This window comes from Salmo salar, chromosome 26 (assembly GCF_965601325.2).
Source record: "Salmo salar chromosome 26, fSalSal1, whole genome shotgun sequence".
Taxonomy (NCBI): domain Eukaryota; kingdom Metazoa; phylum Chordata; class Actinopteri; order Salmoniformes; family Salmonidae; genus Salmo; species Salmo salar.
In genome coordinates this window covers 21,693,521-21,717,493 of record NC_138316.1, presented here as the reverse complement: position 1 = coordinate 21,717,493, position 23,973 = coordinate 21,693,521, and the positions used below count along the sequence as shown (strand labels likewise).

General features: G+C 41.1%; 1 protein-coding gene across 1 annotated transcript; it reads right to left on the bottom strand.

The window, feature by feature from the left end:
• Positions 1–612: 612 nt before the first annotated feature.
• On the bottom strand, positions 613–14,548 carry LOC106587399 (transcription factor E2F4). The gene is made up of 10 exons (XM_082969521.1): positions 14,297–14,548; positions 13,440–13,856; positions 10,455–10,564; positions 10,207–10,367; positions 9,867–9,976; positions 9,508–9,769; positions 9,209–9,334; positions 3,167–3,214; positions 2,951–2,995; positions 613–2,868 (listed from the first exon to the last, which is right to left on the bottom strand). Exons 2-10 carry the CDS (start codon positions 13,581–13,583, stop codon positions 2,753–2,755), a joined length of 1,122 nt encoding a protein of 373 aa, XP_082825647.1. The 5' UTR covers positions 13,584–13,856; positions 14,297–14,548; the 3' UTR covers positions 613–2,752.
• Between the last annotated feature and the right edge of the window lie 9,425 nt (positions 14,549–23,973).

Genomic DNA, 23,973 nt, shown 5'->3' with positions numbered 1-23,973 from the left:
TCATTTACATTTACATCATTTAGCAGACGCTCTTATCCAGAGCGACTTACAAATTGGTGCATTCACCTTATGATATCCAGTGGAACAACCACTTTACAATAGTACATCTATATCTTTTTCTCTTTTTTTGGGGGGGGGGTTAGAAGGATTACTTTATCCTATCCCAGGTATTCCTTAAAGAGGTGGGGTTTCAGGTGTCTCCGGAAGGTGGTGATGGACTCCGCTGTCCTGGCGTCGTGAGGGAGCTTGTTCCACCATTGGGGTGCCAGAGCAGTGAACAGTTTTGACTATCAGATAGCCCTAAAGAATTTAGCAAGCAGTCACTTACAACTCTGAGAATGGAGCGGGTCATGAATTCATTGAAAGATTGAACTCCAAGTGGTGGAAAAAGTACCCAATTGGCATTCTTGAGTAAAAGTAAAGATACCTTAATAGAAAATGACTCAAGTAAAAGTGAATGACCTAGTAAAATACTACTTGAGTAAGTCTAAAAGTATTTCATTTTAAATATACTTCAGTATGAAAAGTAAATGTAATTGCAAAAATATACTTAAGTATCAAACTTAAAATTATAAATCATTTAAAATTGCCTATATTAAGGAAACCAGAAGGCACAATATTCTTGGTTTAATTATTTTTTTTTACAAATAGCCAGGGGCACACCACAACACAGACATCAAGTTTAGTGAGTCCACCAGATCAGAGGCAGTAGGGATGACCAGGATGTTCTCTTGATAAGTACGTGAATTTGACCATTTTTCTGTCCTGCTAACCACTTACAATGTAACGAGTACTTTTGGGTGTCAGGGAAAATGTATGGACCAAAAGTACATTATTTTCTTTAAGAATGTAGTCAAGTAAAAGTTGTAAAAAAAAACTACTTAAATTGTACTATAAATCATTTTTACACCACTGTAAAACTCTAAAGTTGTATCCTTGACTCACTCTAAATTGCCTCAGCCTGTTTGAAAGCTACTGTCCACTTAACAGCCACATACAGCCATTCCAACCACATAACATAATACTATGCTTCTCATGGTGTCAACTAAGTAGACAAAAGTGTGTCTGTTGTGTGATGTAATAAAAGACAAAATTCCAAAGATTTTATATATTCTTTTTCATTCATATTGGTAATCAGGAATGACTGCCCATTCTTAAAATGAATATCCTCTGAGCCTCATTTAGCATATAAAAACATATAGGCAAGTTTACTCAGTAGATTTGTGGCTACATGCCGAGTTTGTTTGCACATAGGATAACAAAGACGGGTGTGAGTGTCAATCTGCAACTTACACATTGCAGAATTGAAAGAGATAAGGGATATACTAATTGTAACCCCCTATAATATAGAAAAATTAACACATTTATGTATAGAACCAATATATCACCTGTAGAATAGTTTAGCATATCTATTTAAATTTCTCTCACAATAATTTTGCTTATTTCCTGCTGTCCCATTTCACAGACACTGACCAAAAATATACGGCCCCGAACAGATAGGCCGGGGTGACAAAAATTCCCAGGGCCGATTTCTGGTTCCAGTTCGCCCCGATGTGAAATCATGAATTTACTCATCAGAACATGAGCAGGTTACAAACAGCAATATGCAATACAACCAAACAATACAAATGATACAGAAGATTTTACACTAAACTTGAAAAATATTCAGTTCTGAACTTCCTGAACGAACACATATCATAGTTGAATCTGGATTCGGATGTAAAAAAAAAAAAACAGAGACAAAAAAATGTGTGTACCGTACTGTTCCTTGAAAGTGTCAGTTCACTATAAAAATACACCAAAATAAAGAGCATTTTACAATAGAAATCAGTGTTGAGACTTGTGAGAAATACAACAACAAATGTGCTCCACATGTACACAGACTTAGAGGGAGAAACAGACAAGATATAAAATGCACCAGCAACTGAAGAGAACTGGAAGCCTCATCAATAGATTAGGACTGGTAACGGCTTTTAATGGATTTACATGTTGTCAGTATATTGTGGCTGGTCTTGTGTGCCTGACTCATAGGAGAGACTAGGTTGCGGCAGGTGAGGGAGCTGATCTTCTCTTCCCGCTGTGACTCTAGCACCACTATGTGGGCAATGGAGTAGCTGCACTCCTCACATGCAGAGCTCATTGACCGTAGACAAACAATGAAGCTCCTCACAGCACCTATCCCTCCCTACCCTTAGTCACCATGTAGATCTGAAAGGATCAAATAAGTCTGCGATATGGCAATAGCTCTACCTTGCCCTCTAAAAAACTAGATGGAATTGTCTTATTGCTTACTATCCAACAGTTTCAGATGTACATAAGTGCCAAGGTGTCAGATGATTTTGCCTTGAGCATCCCATTAATTTACTATCCTTCCCTCAACCCAAGCCATCTTTACTCACTCCAAATGGATCACAACTCAACTTCTAAAAACACATCCACTGCCACTTCAGTAGCAGATACAAAAATACATTACATGACATCATTAAAGCTTATAAGCCAGTAGGGGATGGCTGCTCTCCAGGATAAGTTGCATCATCTCCCTGTTCAGACATCAACGAAGAGGACGTGACAAAAATAAAGAGTATGAAAATTATCAAAAACTGTTTGTTTATCAATTCAGCTTATATTACAAGACTCCAAAAATAGACCACTTCATCGGTTAGTTAGTACTCAAAGAATTGTTTAAAAACTGTTCTTGGCTTTCTTAAAAAAAAAGGCCTCTTCATGTGAGCCTTGTGGCAAGGTTCATAGGTCAAAGGTTGAGGACGGGGACGTCAAAGAGGTCGCAGAGGCCCTCACTCTCATCCAGGTTATAGATGTAGTCATGGTCACCCGGGGGGGGAGAGAGGCGGAGGAGTGGAGAAAACACTGGTAGAGGGATATAAACATAACTGGAATCATCAAGTCAAAGTACAGGGGGTTTATAACACAATCCGTTTTAGACTCTTACCTTCTGACGCCATAAGTTCCTCTAGTAGATCTGCACTCACCATCTCTACACACACACACACACACACAAAGAGGTGAGAGAGTGTCTGCTATACACAAAGTCACAATTTATCATTAACTTCAATTTCCTGAAATGCAAAGCAAGGGTCTGTTTGGATACATTTAAATCAAGTTTAAGACATGATACACATGCACACACAAGAGTCACACGCAGTACCTTTAGCAGAGTCAAACATGTCAGAAAAGTATTTGGGGAAATCCAGCACTGAAAAACACAAGGCACAATATAGACACCATACAAGTACATTAGAGGTTGTTTTTATAAGGTAGAGCCAATTTACACACTGTTTTCCTGTGTATGTTCATTAAACAACCAAAAATTAAAACAGTTTGCGCACACACACATTTCTATAGCAGGCAGGCTTTATACACTGTTTGTTGCCACACAGATGCTTCCTGTGTTACAGTGCATTGGGCATAGCCAGGGTTTTAATGTAAAAAAAACAAAAAAACACTGTGGTCGGAAGTGTGTGCTTACTAAAACAGATAAACAATGTACGTACAGTACCAGTCAAAAGTTTGGACACACCTACTCATTAATTATTTTATTTTTTTACTATTTTCTACATTGTAGACTAGTGAAGACCAACTATGAAGTGACACATATGGAATCATGTAGTAATCAAAAAAGTTAAATCAAAATATATTTTAGATTCTTCAAAGAAGCCACCCTTTGCCTTGATGACTGCATTGCACAGTCTTGGCATTCTCTCAACCAGATTCACCTGGAATGCTTTCCCAACAGTCTTGAAGGAGTTGCCACATATGCTGAGCACTTGGTGGCTGCCTTTTCTTCACTCTGTGGTCCAACTCATCCCAAAACAGGTCATCTGAAGCAGCACTCCATCACTCTCCTTCTTGGTCAAATAGCCCTTACACAGCCTGGAGGCGTGTTGGGTCATTTCCCTGTTGAAAAACAAATCAATAGTCCCACGAAGCGAAAACCAGATGGGATGGCGTATCGCTGCAGAATCCTGTGGTAGCCATGCTGGTTAAGTTTGGCTTGAATTCTAAATAAACCACAGACAGTGTCACCAGCAAAGCACCCCCACACCATCACACAACCTCCTCCATGCTTCGGGAACCACACATGCGGAGATCATCTGTTCACCTACTCTGCGTCTCCCCAAGACACGGCGGCAGGAACCAAAAAATCTCACATTTGGACTCACCAGACCAAAGGACAGATTTCCACAGGTCTAATGTCCACTGCTCATGTTTCTTTGCCCAAGTAAGTTTCTTCTTATTGGTGTCCTTTAGTAGTGGTTTCTTTGCAGCAAATCGACCATGAAGGCCTGATTCACACAGTCTCCTCTGAACAGCTGATATAGAGATGTGTCTGTTACTTGAACTCTGAAGCATTTATTTGGGCCGAAATCTGAGGTGCAGTTAACTCTAATGACCTTATCTTTTATTTTATTTAACTAAGCAAGTTAGTTAAGAACAAATTCTTATTTACAATGACGGCCTACACCGGCCAAACCCGGATGACGCTGGGCCAATTGTGCGCCGCCCTATGGGACTCACAATCAGGGCCGGTTGTGATACAGCCTGGATTCGAACCAGGGTGTCTGTAGAGACGCCTCTAGCACTGAGATGCAGTGCTTTAGACCGCTGCGCCACTCGGAAGCCCATCTTGCAGCAGAGGTAACTCTGGGCCTTCCTTTCCTGTGACGGTCCTCATGAGAGCCAGTTTCATCATAGCGCTTGATGGTTTTTGCGACTGCACTTGAATAAACTTTCAAAGTTCTTGACATTTTCCAGATTGACTGACCTTCATGTCTTAAAGTAATGATGGACTGTCATTTCGCTTTGCTTATATGAGCTGTTCTTGCCATAATATGGACTTGGTATTTTACCAAATAGGGCTATCTTCTGTATATCACCCCTACCTCGTCACAACACAACTGATTGGCTCAAACGCATTAAGGAAAGAAATTCCACAAATTAACAAGGCACACCTGTTAATTGAAACACATTCAAGGTGACTGCCTCATGAAGCTGGTTGAGAGAATGCCAAGTGTGTGCAAAGTTGTCATCAAGACAAAGGGTGGCTACTTTGAAGAATCTCAAATATATTTTGATTTGTTTAACAGTTTTTTTGGTTATTACATGATTCCATGTGTTATTTCATAGTTTTGATGTCTTCACTAGAAAATCGTAAAAATAAAGAAAAACCCTTGAATGAAGAGGTGTGTCCAAATTTTGACTGGTACTTTAAGCACGCGCGCTCGTGTGTGTGTGTGTGTGTGTGTGTGTGTGTGTGTGTGTGTGTGTGTGTGTGTGTGTGTGTAAGAGAGAGACCATTGGAATGCTAGCCCAGTGCCAAGGTTTATCTGCCTCCATCACATTGCTGCTTATGGTTGGGCGGTCAACCTTTGTCCTATCGTGATTAAGTACCCATAAAACATTGTAATGTACAATGGTATCGCCCCCTATTGGCCAACCCAACAATTGTACGGTTTAAAAAATTTTTTTTTATAAAAGACTGCTAAAAAAGGACAAAATATATATTGACAAAATATATCTTGGAGCCAACTCTTTTTCCGTAGTGTATTCTTCTCAGTTGGATCTGTGGCACGAAAGAGGTGTGTGCCGCTATTAGGTCTGGGCGACATTGCCACAAAATCATCTCTCGATTCTTTCAAACCTATGGGCAATTCACAATATATACCTTGATTTTTTTTTTTAAGTTCACTAAATAAGCTTTGTTGTACAATTAAAAGAGCAAATACACTGCATTTCAACCAGTCAGCAATAATCTAATGGATTCAGGTCTTATGAAATTATACCAAGGCTAAAAATACACCTTCCACAACCATACAACCCAATATTAACTTAATCTAAATAATTTAACCTGCTTTTTTGCAATAATCACTGATCTGGCTTTCAAGTCAGTTTATGAAAATTGCCTTTTTGTTACAAATTTTACCAGAACCATGCATAATGTACATTCACTAATAATGACTAACTTCTTGTAGCAGGCATTAACCTCTTGAGGATACCGTAGGATAGGGGGCGCCACAGCGCATTTTGAAAAGAAATCTTTCCCATTTTCAACGGCCTACTAATCAAACTCAGAAGCTAGGGCATGCATATACTTATTATATATGGATAGAAAACACTCTAAAGTTTCTAAAACTGTTTGAATGGTGTCTGTGAGTATAACAGAACTCAAATGGCAGTCAAAACCCCGAGACCGATTGAAACAGGAAGTGGAATTCTGAATTGTGGACTCGACTTCTCATCTTTCCTTATTAATCACACCGTTAACAATGGTTCAGTGAGCACTTCCTATTGCTTCCACTAGATGTCGCCAGTCCTTTCACAGTGGTTTGAGCCTTATAGAGTCAAAACTCAGTGAATGACACGAGTTTGAAATTGGTCACAGGGGATGGGCCATCACCATTATGACGCCGGCGGCCATGTCTGCCCCCACCTTTGGATACGGTTTTAAAGGCCATGACATCATCCCCCTCGAATCTTATTGGCTCTCTTGGTGTTACAGGCCCTGAAGATTTATTTTATACAACGTTTGACATGTTTGAACGAACCTACATGCGGGAGCATTGCATTTTATTCTGAACTTCAGCCCTGCGCTTGGAGAGAGCCATAGGACGCGCTACCAACATCAGGCTAATGGAACGTGAAGTATGGACTTTTTGACCGAAAATACATCTGTTGTGGACCTGGGATGCTTTCTGATGAAGACAACTAAAGGTAGGCGATTATTGACAATATTATACAAGATAAGATGTGACATGCGATTCTTTCCAAGATGGCGCCGAGCTCTGTATATTAGCTAATTTTCCGAGTATCGCATCTCCTTTTATCGCAAAGTGTGATTACCCAGTAAAGTTAATTTAAAATCTGGTATGACGGGTGTTCTCAAGAGATATTCATCTATAAATGTTAGATTGACAATATACATTTAAAAAATCGTTATAGGATAGTAATTTAGGGAAATGTAGCATTGTTTACCGGGACGCTTTTGAGGGGAAATTATGTAGTGAACCTCAGACAGAGATGTAAAATGCTGTTTTTATATATAAATATGACCTTTATTGAACAAAAGAATGCATGCATTGTATAACATGATGTCCTAGGGGTGCCATCTGATGAAGTTTGTAAAAGGTTAGTGCTGCATTTAGCTGTTTTTTGATTATATGTGATGCAAGTGGTTGGTCGGAAAATGGCTATGAAGCTGCTTTTTACGATGGACTCATCTAATATAATCTAATGATTTGCTTTTCCTGTAAAACCTTTTTGAAATCGGACGACGTGGGTCGATTCAGGAGAGGTGTATCTATAAAAAAAAAATATATATATATTTTTTTTAATTATGATTTTTTTTTTATGCTAATTGGCGATATGATTTTTCGCTGGATTTTGATCCCGGTGACGGGATGAGACGCTGAAGAACATTTACACAGGTCTCAAACAAATTAGACTGCTAGCAGAAAATTCTGCTAGCTGTACGTGGTACCACAATGCGTGCGTGACAAACTGAACATTCATTTTCCAGAACCAATGTTCATTGATACTCCTGTTTTAGTAGTGTCCGCTCTGCGAGCAACTTGAGGAGTTGAGACATAAAAAGGCTATCATTAGAAAGGTTAACTTCCACTATTACAGTAAAATAATGTCTCAATGTGTTTCAGTGTCCATATGACCCATTCTGTTGGACCAAAATTCAAATAACGAGTTGAAACCTGTTTGTCAGAGAGGAAGAAGTGATCTCTCATCTTTGTTATTCTGAGTGGCAGGGGAGGGGCTTGGTGTGTATGTGTAAATAGAGAGGAAGAGGCGGAGTGAGAGGTTTGACAAATGTTGACAAAACGTTTCTCTCGCAAAAATCTGTCCAAAATAAGCCCAATGCATTTCTATGGGCTTATTTTAGACGTAAGCTTGTCGCCTGCCTTCCCACCTTTGGGACAACGACTCCCATTGTCAGGGCAGAGACATGAGCATCTTGTCATGCATAATTAATATATATATTATAGATAGAGCCGGGACCAAAAAGACAAGCGCACATAAACACTCATAAAAAAATGATCCGCAATACAGGTATTTGGAATATCGCGCAAAAACATACATTCTAATTTATCCAATTCATTTCAAATCGCCCAGCCCTAGTCTGTGTGCCGAAGTGCAAGTGACAGTCAAGGATCCTCGCTGGCTGTGCGTCATGTGATGGGTTGTAAATGATCAAGGGCCCAGCTGCAGAGCATGCAATTCCGCTGTCCCCATAACTGGATAATTATTCAATAACTCACAAGTTTTGCCTAATCTTCCTCCCTTATTAGCCAAGGTTTCTTTCTATATGTTGTATAGGTAGGTTGGGGACTACATTGCTAATTATAGGCTATGGAAATTGGCCTACTCTACACATTTCTTTCTTAAGCTTTGCACAGCTGTAAGTTCTTTTGACTTCTCATTACATTTTTCCATATTGATATTGTTTACTCAATTTGACTTGTTGTTGCCTGTAACATATGTTATTTAAAATAAACCTGTGATAGAGAAGAATCGCCTATAGACTGCATTTGAAAGCTGCAACTTTAGGATGTTAAACACTTCATTAGAATAGCCTATTTGGTAAATAGTATTTATAATTTTAACTTCATGCTTTTGATAGGCTATTTTAATTAGTGGGATTTGGCTTTTAGCCGTTTGGCTCACAACGGAAAGAAGGAGGGTTGCATGCATTACTTTATAGAAGACTAAGCTTTGTCCAACTGTAAGGTTTGTTCAAACTACTCATTAGATTTGTCTATCTTGTTATTGTTTGTTCTACCTCTTTCATTATTACCTTAGGCCTATCATGTTTTAAGGTTTTTCAAAAACAACCTAAAACTTTGAGAATTTATCTAACGGCGTTCTAAGCTAATTGTTTGATCATGAAGTAGCACGGCGGGAGGAGAAAGCCAGCATGCATAAAAACTTAAGTCATATTCATATCAAATGGAGAGAAGAGACAACATTTGACTTTTAAAATAATTAGACACCGGAGTGTCCTCTATGAAAAATAAAATAGGCTTTGGCTTTATACAGCATCTTTCACATCACAATGTCATCACCGTCGACGCTGGCTGTCAATAATCTTCGATATCCGATACTATCGTAATATCGCCCAACCCTATTGCTGCTACCCCACAACATGCGCACACACACACAGATACATTGAATTCTAACTCACAGTCAGATGAATCGGATTTGATTGGTTCAAAGACAGTCACGTTGTTGTCCAACGAAGCAGAAGACTGGAGGGATCGGGTGTCCAATGATGGTGGTTGTGGAGCAGGTTTTTCAGTGCTGGAGGTGTCTGGTAGGTAGAGGTAGAGAGAGAGAGGTAGAGGTAGAGGGAGATAGAGGTAGAGAGAGAGAGAGAGAGAGATGGACACAGAGGTAGACATGGGACAATTCAATGATATTGTATTGAGAGTTTAGCAGACAAAACATTTTCATAGAGCATGAGAGATATAACAGTGAGGTCACCTGATGGCTTAGCTGCTGAATGTGCTTTAGGCTTGCCGGTGGCCAGACACTGGGTGGTCTTGACAAATGTGTGAGTGGGTGTGTTAGTGGTTGTGTCTGCAGAGGCTGCAGCAGACTTGGCGTTCTGCAGCATTTCCTCAGGGGGCGGGACTGGCAGCACCACAGGTGTTGCGTTAACTGGGTCCTTGTTGATGAGCAGAACATCAATGGGCCCAGCAGCACTCATCAGATGGATCTGATACTTCCTCGGACCGTTTTCAACCTAAAAGTGGAGACAAACACACACACACTTACTTTCACCCTGAGAAGACTGACAGACTGACTAGGGGGAGGAGGTGGCAGAAACAAATCCAACTTACAGCTTCAGGTATGGGCACCTCCAGCTGCGTACCAGAGGGAGCACGCACCGCCAAGAGGGTATCACCTTTGAAGCAGCTGCAGATGTCCTCATGATTAACATAGGCCAGAGTTGGTCAGAGTTAAGGTCAGACACACACCTTAACAGAGTATTATAACAGTATTAATGCTGGCAAGTGTATCCTCTGCTATTGTACAGACAAGACAGCACTGCAGCTCTTGTCTAAAAGTTTCTACTGGTGTGGACTGTGGACTGACATGGATACCTATGTAAGGTTAGGTTGGGGTAACAATTTAGATGTTGGTGTAGGTATGAGTATGTGGGTACATAGTAAGGATATGGACTATTGTGTGTGTCCTCGGTCACATTCTTGATGCTTTGTTGGACCCACACCCTCTGCTGGTCCAGCTCACTTTCCCTCATATCCAGATCTTCAAGCTCCGACTTCAGGTCAATCAGCCTGTCACCAATCTCCCTTGTGTTACAGCCTGGGCCAGCTCCCCTTAGACAGATAGTGCAATGAAATGTAAGCACATACTGTGTGCATACCTACAAACATACAAGCGCGCGAACATACACACACACTCACTTCCACTGAATACTGTTCTTTGACTTCTTCTCGATCAGGCCAATGCCCTCCAGTACATTGGTGATGTCATAGATGCGCCTCTTCTGTCTGACGGCCAGGGTGTCTGCTGCCTACAAGAGCAGGAAAAACGACATTACTCACAACACAACTGTCAAAGGTCACCATCTCTGATCAGAAGCAAAATAACTTAATGAATGATTTTAAAATGCAAGCACCCAAATGTCCCTATCTAGGCTATTTTCCTTAGTGGGATGCATATCTAGTGTGGGGTTAATAACAAATCACAAAGGTCAGAGCCTGTGAGACATATCACTGGATGGGTCATAGCCCTGATAGCCAATAATAGGAAAGGTCACAACCCTATGAGCCTATCAGAGGGGGGACTAAACAATGTGGACAATAATGACAGACCGTGACAGAGCCACCCACTGAGCGATGAGACACGGCTTGTCTCTTTTGCACACACACTCTTTCTGTGTTTTACCCTCTTATTCCTTGAAATTCTTACTGACAGTAACCTAGATAATGTAACAGTTTAACACTTAGTTTTATATTAGAGTTTACGCTTCTATTTTATTTTAGAGTGTAAATCATCATGATCACAGTGCATGTGTAATTGCCGGCTTTTGGCAAATAAAAAAATTAAAATCAGATAAAATTGTTGCTGGTCAAATTGACTGGGAGAAAAAAACAATCCCATTACAAATAATACTTTTTATTCATTGATGAAAATAACAGTTGATGAAAATACATTTGACTGTCATGCTTATCGGTCTATAGGCTAAAGCTGCAATATGTAACTTTTAGAACAGACCAAATTCACATAGAAATGTAAGTTAAAGCTCTGTCATTATTGAAAGCAAGTTTAAAACTTCTTAAGGCTAGGGGCACTATTTTCATGTCCGGATGAAAAGTGTGCCCAAAGTAAACTGCCTGCTACTCAGGCCCAGAAGCTTGGATATGCATATAATTGGTAGATTTGGTTAGAAAACACTAAACTTTGTCTGTGAGTATAACAGAACTCATTTGGCAGGCGAAACCCCGAGGACAAACCATCCAGGAATTTTTTTGTTGTTGAGGTGACTCTGTTTTCAATCGGTTTTCTATGGGAACCTAGATTTCTGTGGCACTTGGTTGCAGTTCCTATTGCTTCCACTAGATGTCAACAGTCTTTAGAAATTGGTTGATGTTTTTCTTTAGAGAAATGTAGAAGTACGGTTATTCAGAACAAGGGTCCAGCCTAGTGCTCTCTAATGTTTTGATGCGCGCTCCAGGTCACACGCTTCACGTTATTTTTATTCGGTATTGAACACAGTTTATCCAGTCTTACATTTTATCGATTATTTACGTTTTAAAATACCTAAAGTTGGATTAGGAAAGTTATTTGAAATGTTTCGACAGCGTTTACAGGTAACTTATTAGATATTTTGTAGTCATGTTGCACGAGTTGGAACCGGTGTATTTTCTGAATCAAATGCACCAAATAAATTGACATTTTCGGGCTATAACGACAGAATTTATCGAACAAAAGGACCATTTGTGATGTTATGACTTTTGTGTCGTGCCTGGCGGGTTGAAATGTGATTTTCATGTGTTGGTATGCTGGGTGCTGTCCTCAGATAATTCACCGTAAAGCCTTTTTGAAATCTGACACTGTGGCTGGATTAACAAGAAGTTAATCTTTAAACGGATGTATAACACTTGTATGATTTATGAATTATTATTGTGAGTATTTCTGTTTTTGAATTTGGCGCACTGCTATTTCACTGGGTGTTGTTAAATCAATCCCCGCGAAGTTAAGAAGTGGTAGATCTGTTCTATGTGCGGTATTTCTATGCTTCCTGTTCTTAGTTTTGTACACCAGCTTCAAACAGCTGAAAATACAATATTTTTGATTATGGAAAACATATATCATAGCGGTTTAGATGGTAGAATGATTCTCCACACGATACTTGCTTGTTTTGTAACATAAATTGAAATAAGGCAAACAATTAGAATTTTTGCAACCAGGAAACAGGGGATTGATTTCTGCATAGTGCAGCTTCAATGTACAACATTTTGTGGAATTAAATTGGGAAGTGTGTATTTTCGTTAGTCGTCATGTAGCTTATTTATTACACGTGCACAGCATACAGAGCCCATTTTTTTACGGAATACCACTTGTCAGACAGCGCTAGAGCTGCTGCTGCAGATCCTCCGCTCGTTGCTTCTGGAGTGCCATTGCGCAACAATTCTAAATGCAATCACATGTTAAAAACGGTTTTGATGGTGATGATTATAAATAGCTACTATTGCTTTATTTCTCAACTAGTAATTGAAGCATGCCTTGCATTCGCCATTTATTGAGATACTTCGGGATTTTGGCAATGAGGCCCTTTATCTACTTCCCCAGAGTCTGATGAACTCGTGGATACCATTTTAATGTCTCTGCTTGCAGTTTGAAGGAAGTTGATAACTAGTGCTAGCACATTTGTTAACTAGCGTTACCATAAACACTGGAAGTATATTGTGTCTGCTAGCACATAGACTTCCAGTCATTGCGCTAACACTAGTTAACGTTAGCATTGGCTCGCAAAACTACCTCCAACTTCCTTCATACTGGACACAGAGACATAAAAATGTTATCCACGAGTTCATCTGACTCTGGGGAAGTAGATAAAGGGTTGTCAAAATCCCGAAGTATCCCTTTAAGCATTACACTGTTAGTCTACACCTATTTCATGTTAATTGAAATCTTCCCGGACACATTTTTCTAACGGAAACCCTGGTGTGGGTGTCTGTGTGCATGTCATATTCCACATGCATCTCCTTGGAGTTTGTTGCACATCTGTTACAACACAATGCAGCAATATCAACCAAACCACGCAGTGCTCAGACTTATATATGTTAGAAGATTAGACTTTGCGATGATACTAAAACATAAACAAACCATATCTAACAATTCTTACAGTCAGACAGTCAAAAGGGATGCAGCCCATCACTCACTACTTTGAGATCGAGCACCCCGTCCTTCGCTTCCTGCAGCAAAGTAACGAACTTCGTGGTGAGAAGTCCGAGGCTCCTCTCGTGTCTCTGAGACTGGGGAGCATCGGAACCTTCCAGCTCGGTTCGGCTCACCTCCAGCTCCATAACCAGTCTGAATCGGTTGGATGATATAGTGAATGGGAGGTTTCCCTAAATTCTGTAAAGCACTGGGCCTATGCCCACGACCGTCCTAGTCCAGTGCAACCGCAGGGATAGTTGCAACCCTGGGAAGGCTGTGCCAACTACGGGGTCAGTGGTCAGTACAGTTCGTCTCCCCGTGAGCCAGAACACAGTAAGCAGCCACCCAGCAATGAGGTCCTGTGCTCCAGCCGTTGGAGGCGGGCTGAAAGCTGGGATGGTTTCAAGCGTAGGGAGCGTCTGTAAAGTGAGGACACCACGGGAAAGTGAAACGAAAAATACACAACTACTCATTGTACCATAACCTGCTGTATGCATTACATACGGAGACTAAACTACAATAGAGTAGCTAGCTATATCTCTTAGAGTTCCTACTCCAATTTGATTTAATCAGATTGTGTAGGAGTGCAAAATACCAAGTCAGCAGTAAATGCAAGCCGTTTTCGATTAGACCTCTGCCACTGGATTGGCTTGGCAACTTTGGCCAACCACCCATAGTTACGTTAGCTAGCTACAGTAACGTTAGTTAGCACAACGTTAGGTGGCACAATAACTAGCTAGTCAGCTAGTTAACTCACCCGATTATCAGCAGACTAGCTAACGTTAGCTAGCTACAGTACAGTAAGTTACCTAGTTATCTCCTGTCACGAGCGTCCTGATGAATGCTCAGATGTACTTACCAATGAGTTGTCCTCAAAGCAACATTCCAACACTGGAATGCTATTCAAGTTGAGTTTGTTTCATCGATATATTGTAAGCAAGCTATCACGCAGGGCATTTACTTAACTAATATTCGAAAGGCAGTTTTAAAACTCCCTCCTACTGCATCTTTCATCCAACAGAACCAATGCATTTTCTTCCTGTTAACTAATGTCTCGCGTACAGCGAACTTCACGCCGAAGGATGCATGAAGCGGCGCACCAGATTTTCATCTTAGCCAATGAAATCACGTTAGTGCTAGGGAGCGTCACACATAAAAGAGTGTCATGATACTGTGCTAATGAAACTATATTGTAATGTACAGTGAGTGTACAAAACATGAAGGACACCTGCTCTTTCCATGACATAGACTGACCAGGTGAATCCAGGTGAACGCTATGATCCCTTATTGATGTCACTTGTTAAATTCACTTCAATCAGTGTAGATGAAGTGAAGGAGACTGGTTAAATACGCTTTTTTAAGCTTGGAGACAATTGAGACATGGATTGTGTGTGTGCCATTCAAAGTTTGAATGGGCAGGACAAAATATTTAAGTGCCTTTGAACAGGTTATGGTAGTAGGTGTCAGGCACACCGGTTTGTGTCAAAAACTGCAACCCTGCTGGGTTTTTCACGCTCAACAGTTTCCCGTGTGTATCAAGAATTGTCCACCACCCAAAAACACATACAGACAACTTGACACAACTGTGGTAAGCATTGGCGTCAACATGGGCCAGCATCCTTGTGGAACGCTTTTGACAACTGGCAGAGTCCATGCCCCGACGGGGGGGAGTTTTGTACACTCAGCCAGGGGCGAAAATCTGATATCAACTTTGGAAGGGGACAATTACATGACATTTTCTCAAGAGCAATTCCTGAGGGGGACACCAAAAGTAGTGCTGTAACACATAGCCTACATTGTAATATGGTAAATGTATATTGAGGAACCAAAGAAATAAGGTGTTTGCCGTACTCCTAACTACCGGTACCCAAAACTACACAACTAATCACAACAGCAATACCATTGCCTTTAACAAATCTTAGTTCAGTCACCAGTTTAAGTTGAGAGTGGGGGTATCCATGGCATTTTCCAAATATGTTCCTATTTTACAAGTCAAAAAAATTGAGAACCTTTTATAATGTTGCCAAACAAAGACTCAACAAACTTACCTGAGACTCCCTGTCTCTGCCAGTCTGTCACTGCATATCTGTCCCCAACTCTGCTGTCTGTGTGCCATCTGTTGCCTGCTCTGCCTAATGACATCATTGTGAAACATTTCCATTAGAATTTCATTTCTTTCTTATGAACATTTTATCAACTAGTCTTTGAGATATTAGGCTACTAGGGTTCTTACTTTGCGTTTTGGTGTACTGAAAAATACTCCGATGTCCGCCTTTTATTTTTCTGCCATTTTTCTACCTGGCTGGCTGGCTACACACACACACAGTGTGTAGGTTATTTACAGTAGGAGATGGGCTTCTATCATCTTATCTTTTATCATTCTATGTGGGCTTCGAGCTAAAAGGTAGCTAGCAAATGTGAAACGGATTAAAATGACAAGAGCTGACAGCTGTATGAGTTCACCATTTACACAACATATGCTGCAACCTTTTGTAATTTTAATTGTTTGTTTCATATTGGCTGGCTTCCAACAATAGCTGAATTTGCAAAGCTAGCGAGCACCAATTCCGTTTCAGTGGTGTTTGCTATAATCTTTGCTACCCGGGTTAAATAAAGGTGAAATAAAATAAATAAATAAAAGTTCCCTTGCGACAATTTAGCTTTTGCAACGAGACCATTAAATATATTTAAGACAATGGTAGAAGAGAGTGTAGTTCTGTTCAGTTTGGACTTCAGTTTATCGCTAACCTTATCACAGGGACTTTGAAGCACTAACTTACATCATCTGCATGCTGATCTTGGAATAAATTGACGATAGCAAAGATTCCATCTTTGACGATGCCACATAAATGGAATAATTACTAGCTAGCTTAATAGTTAATATTTGCCCGCTAGCTCTGCATATTCAGCTAGTGTGTGTGCGCGATTGACTGGATTAACCTCACGTCAGTTACGTTCATTGAGTGCCTTTCAGAAAGTAGATACGACCCCTCTGTTACCTTGCCAACTAAGGAACTGGCATTGGATCAAACCATTGTGAGGCAAAGGGTGGGGGGGTCGAAATCTTTTGAAACTTAAAAACGCGCTATTAAGTGTCTATAATCAGCACAATTGCTTTCATTGCGTATTATTAATATTATTTAAATTACATAGTTATGTTTCAGTGATATATTGGGGGGGACAAATCATATTCTTCCCAGGATGGGGGGGGTCGTGTCCCCCCCGTCCCCCCCGGGATTCTCCGCCCCTGCACTCAGCGTATATTGACCCAGTGTCTTGAATAAAATACGGTATAAGAATGTCTTTCAGAACTATGTCAAGATGACATTTACATTTTTGGAACAATGTAGAGATTGACCAATAACCCATACACCCACAGACAAGTTTAAAAGCAGAAATAATTTTGACAAGTCAAGGACTCTTTTCCACAACTTTGCAAAGCCCCTACCCTCTATGAGTCACTCATGTGTAAGGAGATTAGCCTAAAAACATGTCACTTCGATACAGATACGACTTTTCCGTAACAGGTTAGGAGAATTAGCATAGCAGTTTAGGAGAATTAGGTTAAGTTTAGGAAAAGGGTTAGGGTTAGCGAAAATGCTCTCCTAACATTCTACAAAAAGTCACTTGTACTGAAGTGCCGTGTTTTTAGAGAGTATCCGTGTGTATGATTGAAATGACCAGAAATCATGGGTACCAGAAATCTCCAAAAGTCCCCACAAGGACAGTAAAACAAGGAAAATTCTCCCTCGTGGGGATATTTCCCAGGTCCCCACGAGGACAAAGCCTATTTTAGGCATAGGGGTTAGCTTTAGGATTGGGGTTACAATTAGGGTTAGGATCAGAATTAGGTGTGTGTGTGTGTGTGTGTGTGTGTGTGTGTGTGTGTGTGATGCAGAAAATGATGCAGAAAAATTAATCCATGCTTTTGTTACTTCTAGGTTGGACTACTGCAATGCTGTACTTTCCGGCTACCCGGATAAAGCACTAAATAAACTTCAGTTAGTGCTAAATACGGCTGCTAGAATCCTGACTAGAACCAAAAAATTTGATCATATTACTCCAGTGCTAGCCTCCCTAGACTGGCTTCCTGTTAAGGCAAGGGCTGATTTCAAGGTTTTACTGCTAACCTACAAAGCATTACATGGGCTTGCTCCTACCTATCTTTCCGATTTGGTCCTGCCGTACATACCGACTCGTACGCTACGGTCACAAGACGCAGGCCTCCTAATTGTCCCTAGAATTTCTAAGCAAACAGCTGGAGGCAGGGCTTTCTCCTATAGAGCTCCATTTTTATGGAATGGTCTGCCTACCCATGTGAGAGACGCAGACTCAGTCTCAACCTTTAAGTCTTTACTGAAGACTCATCTCTTCAGTAGGTCCTATGATTAAGTGTAGTCTGGCCCAGGGGTGTGAAGGTGAACGGAAAGGCTGGAGCAACGAACCGCCCTTGCTGTCTCTGCCTGGCCGGTTCCCCTCTCTCCACTGGGATTCTCTGCCTCTAACCCTATTACAGGGGCTGAGTCACTGGCTTACTGGTGTTCTTCCATGCCGTCCCTGGGAGAGGTGCGTCACTTGAGTGGGTTGAGTCACTGACGTGGTCTTCCTGTCTGGGTTGGCGCCCCCCTTGGGTTGTGCCGTGGCGGAGATCTTTGTGGGCTATACTCGGCCTTGTCTCAGGATGGTAAGTTGGTGGTTGGAGATATCCCTCCAGTGGTGTGGGGGCTGTGCTTTGGCAAAGTGGGTGGGGTTATATCCGGCCTGTTTGGCCCTGTCCGGGGGTTTCATCGGATGGGGCCACAGTGTCTCCTGACCCCTCCTGTCTCAGCCTCCAGTATTTATGCTACAGTAGTTTATGTGTTTAGGGTCAGTCTGTTACATCTGGAGTATTTCTCTTGTCTTATCCGGTGTCCTGTGTGAATTTAAATATGCTCTCTCTAATTTTCTCTTTCTTTCTTTCTCTCTCTCGGAGGACCTGAGCCCTAGGACCATGCCTCAGGACTACCTGGCATGATGACTCCTTGCTGTCCCCAGTCCACCTGGCCGTGCTGCTGCTCCAGTTTCAACTGTTCTGCCTGCGGCTATGGAACCCTGACCTGTTCACCGGACGTGCTACCTGTCCCAGACCTGCTGTCCCAGACCTGCTGGAACCCTGACCTGTTCACCGAACGTGCTACCTGTCCCAGACCTGCTGTTTTCAACTCTCTAGAGACAGCAGGAGTGGTAGAGATACTCTCAAAGATCGGCTATGAAAAAGCCAACTGACATTTACTCTTGAGTTGCTGACTTGTTGCACCCTTGACAACTACTATGATTATTATTATTTGACCATGCTGGTCATTTATGAACATTTGAACATCTTGGCCATGTGCTGTTATAATCTCCACCCGGCACAGCCAGAAGAGGACTGGCCACCCCTCATAGCCTGGTTCCTCTCTAGGTTTCTTCCTAGGTTTTGGCCTTTCTAGGGAGTTTTTCCTAGCCACCGTGCTTCTACACCTGCATTGCTTGCTGTTTGGGGTTTTAGGCTGGGTTTCTGTACAGCACTTTGAGATATCAGCTGATGTAAGAAGGGCTATATAAATACATTTGATTTGATTTGTGTGTGTGTGTGTGTGTGTGTGTGTGTGTGTGTGTGTGTGTGTGTGTGTGTGTGTGTGTGTGTGTGTGTGTGTGTGTGTGTGTGTGTGTGTGTGTGTGTGTGCGATACCTCTGCATCCTACAACTGGATCAGAGGCTAGAGGTGTGATGGTCAAACACAAAGGGGCACAGGGTGGGGAAGGGCTAAGAGGGGGCATCTCCCTTTCAAAATGACAGCCTGACCTATTTCTGTCTACCGTGGTTATGAACCCACAAAGAAGCCTTCCCAGGCGGCCCAGCCCAGACAAAGAAGACTGGAGTGGGACAGCTAATTGGGGTAGCATCCCCCTCACCCCAATTCAGCATGGAGGCCAAAACGTGGAAATGCTTCAAGATGCAGGGGCAGCACAATAAAATACTGTAGGACTATTTAGTTCAGTTTAATATATGTCACTTAACAGATCATTTTTATCCAGAGCGACATGTATGACAGAGTGCATCATTTGTTTTTATTTGTATTTGATCTTTGTGGGAATTGAACCCACGTTGTTCACATAATATAGACCAGTTATGGTCAGAGTATTGGATCAAGCTAAGGTCCAAATTATTTAAATCCTGGAGAGACAACCCTTGATGCATTGGTTGTGTGTGTGGAAACGGGTGCATTGGGGGTCAGGGACAGCCGTATGCTATGAATGCACAATGAACAACATGAAAGCCCAGGCCGCTGTGCTGTCCCTGCACTGTTGGGGGGGGGGGGCATTGTTTGACAGACAAAAGGCTAACGGTGCCCAGAACACCCCACAGTACATTTGCCCCCCTTGGAACAGAGGATGAGAGACTAGGGGGGAACAAGGGTATCTGGAGAGTACACCCAACCAGATGCCCCCCCTTCTCCTTCCAAAACCAAAACTAGAATTTCCCACCTCACATCCCCATCCTAAAGAGACAACAGCACAATGAGAGGGCCTCTTCCTCGCAATAAAATAAGAATGCGCCGGAATATAAAGAAGGAGAGAAATTTGAGAGCGAGTATGAGAAAGTGGGGTAAAGGATTGAATGTGATTTCTATGATCTTGTAGGAGCTGATGGTGGGTGACTAATATTCCAAGACAGAAGAACACAACACACCAGTTGTCATACTAAATATGTCATACCCTCTCCTCAAATCCATTTAGATTTTTCCCAAATTTACTTTCTCTGTTTTATTTTTCCTGGTTTCAGATTCAGTTATTTACTCTCAAACTTCCAATTATTTATAGAGAAACATCAACATTGAATGTTCTGAGTCCATGTCAATGCATCAATCAAATCAAAAGGAAAAGAAAGAAAGTAACAAATGTAGATTTTTTTGTGTATATTCCTTTTTTGTGTAGATTCCTTTAATTGCACACCTAAGGCCTCATTCTGACCTGAGTTAATCCATAAATTGAATGTTATTTATTTTTATGCACTTTTCTCTCTATGCATATTCTGACCTTGAACTTAAACATGAAAATAGCATGCTATTCACGCTGCTTTTCTTTCAAGGTGAAGAAAGAAAATAAGGTGTGTCGGACCGGGGTGACTACAGATAAGCCCTATTCTGACCTTGACTTATTTCCCTCATAATTCCACCACCTTTATGCACGAGGAAACCATGTATAAGGTCGAGCAAACTGGCTAACTGGCTACACAAAGTGATGGACAAGAGCGCACCACACAGACAGGCATTCCCATGCTGTTGCTTCTTCAAAAAGTTACTAGAAATACCAATCACTGATGCATTATTTTCATATCTTGTGAGAAACTTGTGTAGATCAATAGATTTTCTAAAAAGTTCAATTCAACACATTTTGAACATTGTTGAATTCCGTATTAATGTCGGAACCTACTTGATAGTCTGGTAAAGTGCCACCCTGATTCACCTCCTTGCACAGTTATCACAATTTGTTGGTTGGGAAAGTACTCCACTCAAAAGGTTTTGTTAAAACACAAGTCAGTATAGACTATGAAGGCTGTAGGGGAGAACGGGACTGGGGTTGCGGTTGTCATGCTTTTTACTCTTGTGTGTATTTTCAAGCACCAATATCTCTTACAATAGTCTTTTCAACATTAATAGAAAGACCGAGGTCTTGGGTTGAAATGGGGACCATTTTTATCCTCCTTATTCAAACATGGAGTTATTATCAGGTTTGAATGTCACACAGAATGGGGTTGGTTGTCACAATGTTCACTAGTAGCATATTCCTTTTGTAACAAGACATTTTAAGCAATAGCCTATACCATGCAGTCTTAGAAATAGCCTTTCTTTGATCGAACAATATTCCTAACAAAATTCAGGATTTTATTCATTGAGAACAACATTTTGAGTAAATTTGTGTGTGAATGCGTGTGTTTGCACATGCATTTTTGCGTGTGTAGGTGTGTGACAGGAAAAATATGTGTGTGAGAGAGAGACAATGAAGGGTGCTCTTTATAGCACAAGCCCAGAATGGAGCTTGGGATTTATTGTATACTGGCAATGGCAATATCCATGAATAATGTAGTTAAGGATCATATCACCTCCACCTTATTCGACACCCTAGGCCCACTACAATTTGCATACAGCCCCAACAGATCCACGGACGACGCCTTTGCCATTGCACTGCACACACCCCTCACAATACACTTAATTTGAACTAGCTAAATCCTGTGTAACAACTACTAATTACATTGTACTTAGGCAAACATTAGGGCTCCGGCAGCCGTCTGTAGACAATATGTATAGTACTGGTGAAAGAACGCTGGTCTGTGGGGTTCCAACTGAAGCAGTGCGCATTTCAGAGAGGGTGTTGCCAACTCGTACCTGCTGAGACCTATCAGTTAGGAAGTTGGTGATCCATGTGATAAGCATAGAATCAAGTCCGAAGTCTCATCTAAGTCTGTCGCGAGGATAAACGGATTGATTGTGTTAAATGCAGAGGAGAAATCTTCGAACATGATATGCATGTTTTTGCTGCCCTTCAAATGCATGTACATCTTTTCCTCTCTCCGACCGGAATACAAACTGGAGGGGGTCAAGGAAGTGTTGGTAGAGTAAAAATAAAGCAAACATTGAATATCCCTTTGAGCATGGTGCAGTTATTAATTACACTTTGGATGGTGCATCAATATACCCAGTCACTACAAAGATTCCTAACTCAGTCACTGGAGAGGAAGGAAACTGCTCAGGGATTTCACCAAGAGGCCAACGGTGATTTTAAAACAGTTACAGAGTTTAATGGCTGTGATAGGAGAAAACTGAGGATGGACCAACAACATTGTAGTTAATCCACAATTCTAACATAAATTAAAGAATACAAATATTCCAAAACAAGCATTCTACTTTTTGGGGTTACTGTATTGTTTCTAGATATTACTGCACTGTTGGAGCTAGAAACAGTATTTCACTGCACCTGTGATAACATCTGCAAATCTGTGTACATGACCTATAAGCTTTGATTTTGCCTTTCCTAACCACTGTTCTTCTGCACCTGGATTGCTTGCTCTGTTGGGTTTAAGGCTGGGTTTCTGTAAAGCAGTTTGTGACAACTGTTGATGTAAAAATACTGGCCTGAGGATGGAGTTGTACAAGATTTCAGCCTCTTCTTTGGCAGGACAGTCTCAAAAGCCATACCACTTGGCATTTGGCATGAGGAGCAGCGAGTGAGGGTGAACTACCCATAGTCTCCACAAGGGAGCACTAGTTCTGCCAGAGCTAAGGAGATCATATTCTGTAATTCATTCATCTTCAGCAGTTACTAGGTCATGAAAAATATAACTACAGCAGTAAGTTTAACAATGTTTAACCCACCATTTAATGCCTTATCATCTGTGTTACCTTCTGTAAAGATCAGATATGGGAATGATCATTCAAGAAGTAGATGATTCAGTATGCTTTACCATGTATTTCGTCTTTATGTCCTTCAATGTGATGTCTTAGAATGATCTCCAACATTGATTTCAGGGGACAGTCTTGGGCCTTCCAGGTGAAGAATTTGTCACAGGTCAGATCTATTGTTGATGCTTTGTAATTCCATTTTTAAAATCATTCAATTGGTATTTCTATCACAGATAAATCCTTCTATATTATTTCAAAGTGTTTGTAAGGAAAATAACAAATGGTTAAAAACGTGATTTAGATTTTTTTAAATGTGACCAATTGATTTTATGTCCTATGATCCCTTAGCATCTATAACTCTTGTTTGAGGACAGGAGTCCCCGCACCAGACAAAACATGTATATAAACCTCAATATGAGTTTACTCAAAAGTCTTGCAGACTGACATTCAGCGTAGAGATAGGGTGCACACACAAAAAAATCCACATTTGTTCTTACTTAGTATCTACATTTATTTCATTCAATATATTTCTGGCCTCTGTTTAACAAATAGAGAAACATCAGATGCAGACACGGGTGGAATTGAAACATTTAAGCGAATGGATTGAAAGGCAATTTAACAAGAAACTCATAAACATCTCCACTCATAAAACTTTGTGTGTCCTTATCAGAGAAGAGTGACTTGTCCTCTGACATAGGCAGCAGTAATCATGTCTGGATCTTTTCTGGATTTCAGTCCCAGCCAGCAAGAAAGGCTAACCACAAGGGGTAATGAAAGCTAGAGGAGGCCCTGTCTAAACAGCTGGCTAGGAGGCCTCAGATGGCTTGTCCTCTTCTGACTGTGATGATTTTACTATTATTAAAGGGTGTGTAGAAAAGGACTGTGAAATCCTAGTGGCAAAGACACACCCCTTTACACCTTTGCCCTTTGTATCAATGAGACACTGATCGGAGTCACCTGAGAGGGAAAAGAGAGAGACGCAGGGCACTATTCAATCACATATAAGTACATGATCTGTGTTACTATTCTGTCAGATACTGATACATACACACATACTCAAACACGGACACAGTAACACACAGAGGGAAGATGGTGGGATGGGGGTTAGTAACGGT

What these genes read in the sequence shown, in the direction of transcription:
- LOC106587399 (XM_082969521.1), bottom strand. Translation starts at nt 13,583, where the DNA reads ATGGAGCTGGAGGTGAGCCGAACCGAGCTGGAAGGTTCCGATGCTCCC. An exon ending in AGGTGCCCATACCTGAAGCT is followed by an intron (nt 9,770 to 9,866) that starts GTAAGTTGGATT and finishes CTCCACTTTTAG; the next exon opens with GTTGAAAACGGTCCGAGGAA. An exon ending in GGAACTTATGGCGTCAGAAG is followed by an intron (nt 2,869 to 2,950) that starts GTAAGAGTCTAA and finishes TCCCTCTACCAG; the next exon opens with TGTTTTCTCCACTCCTCCGC.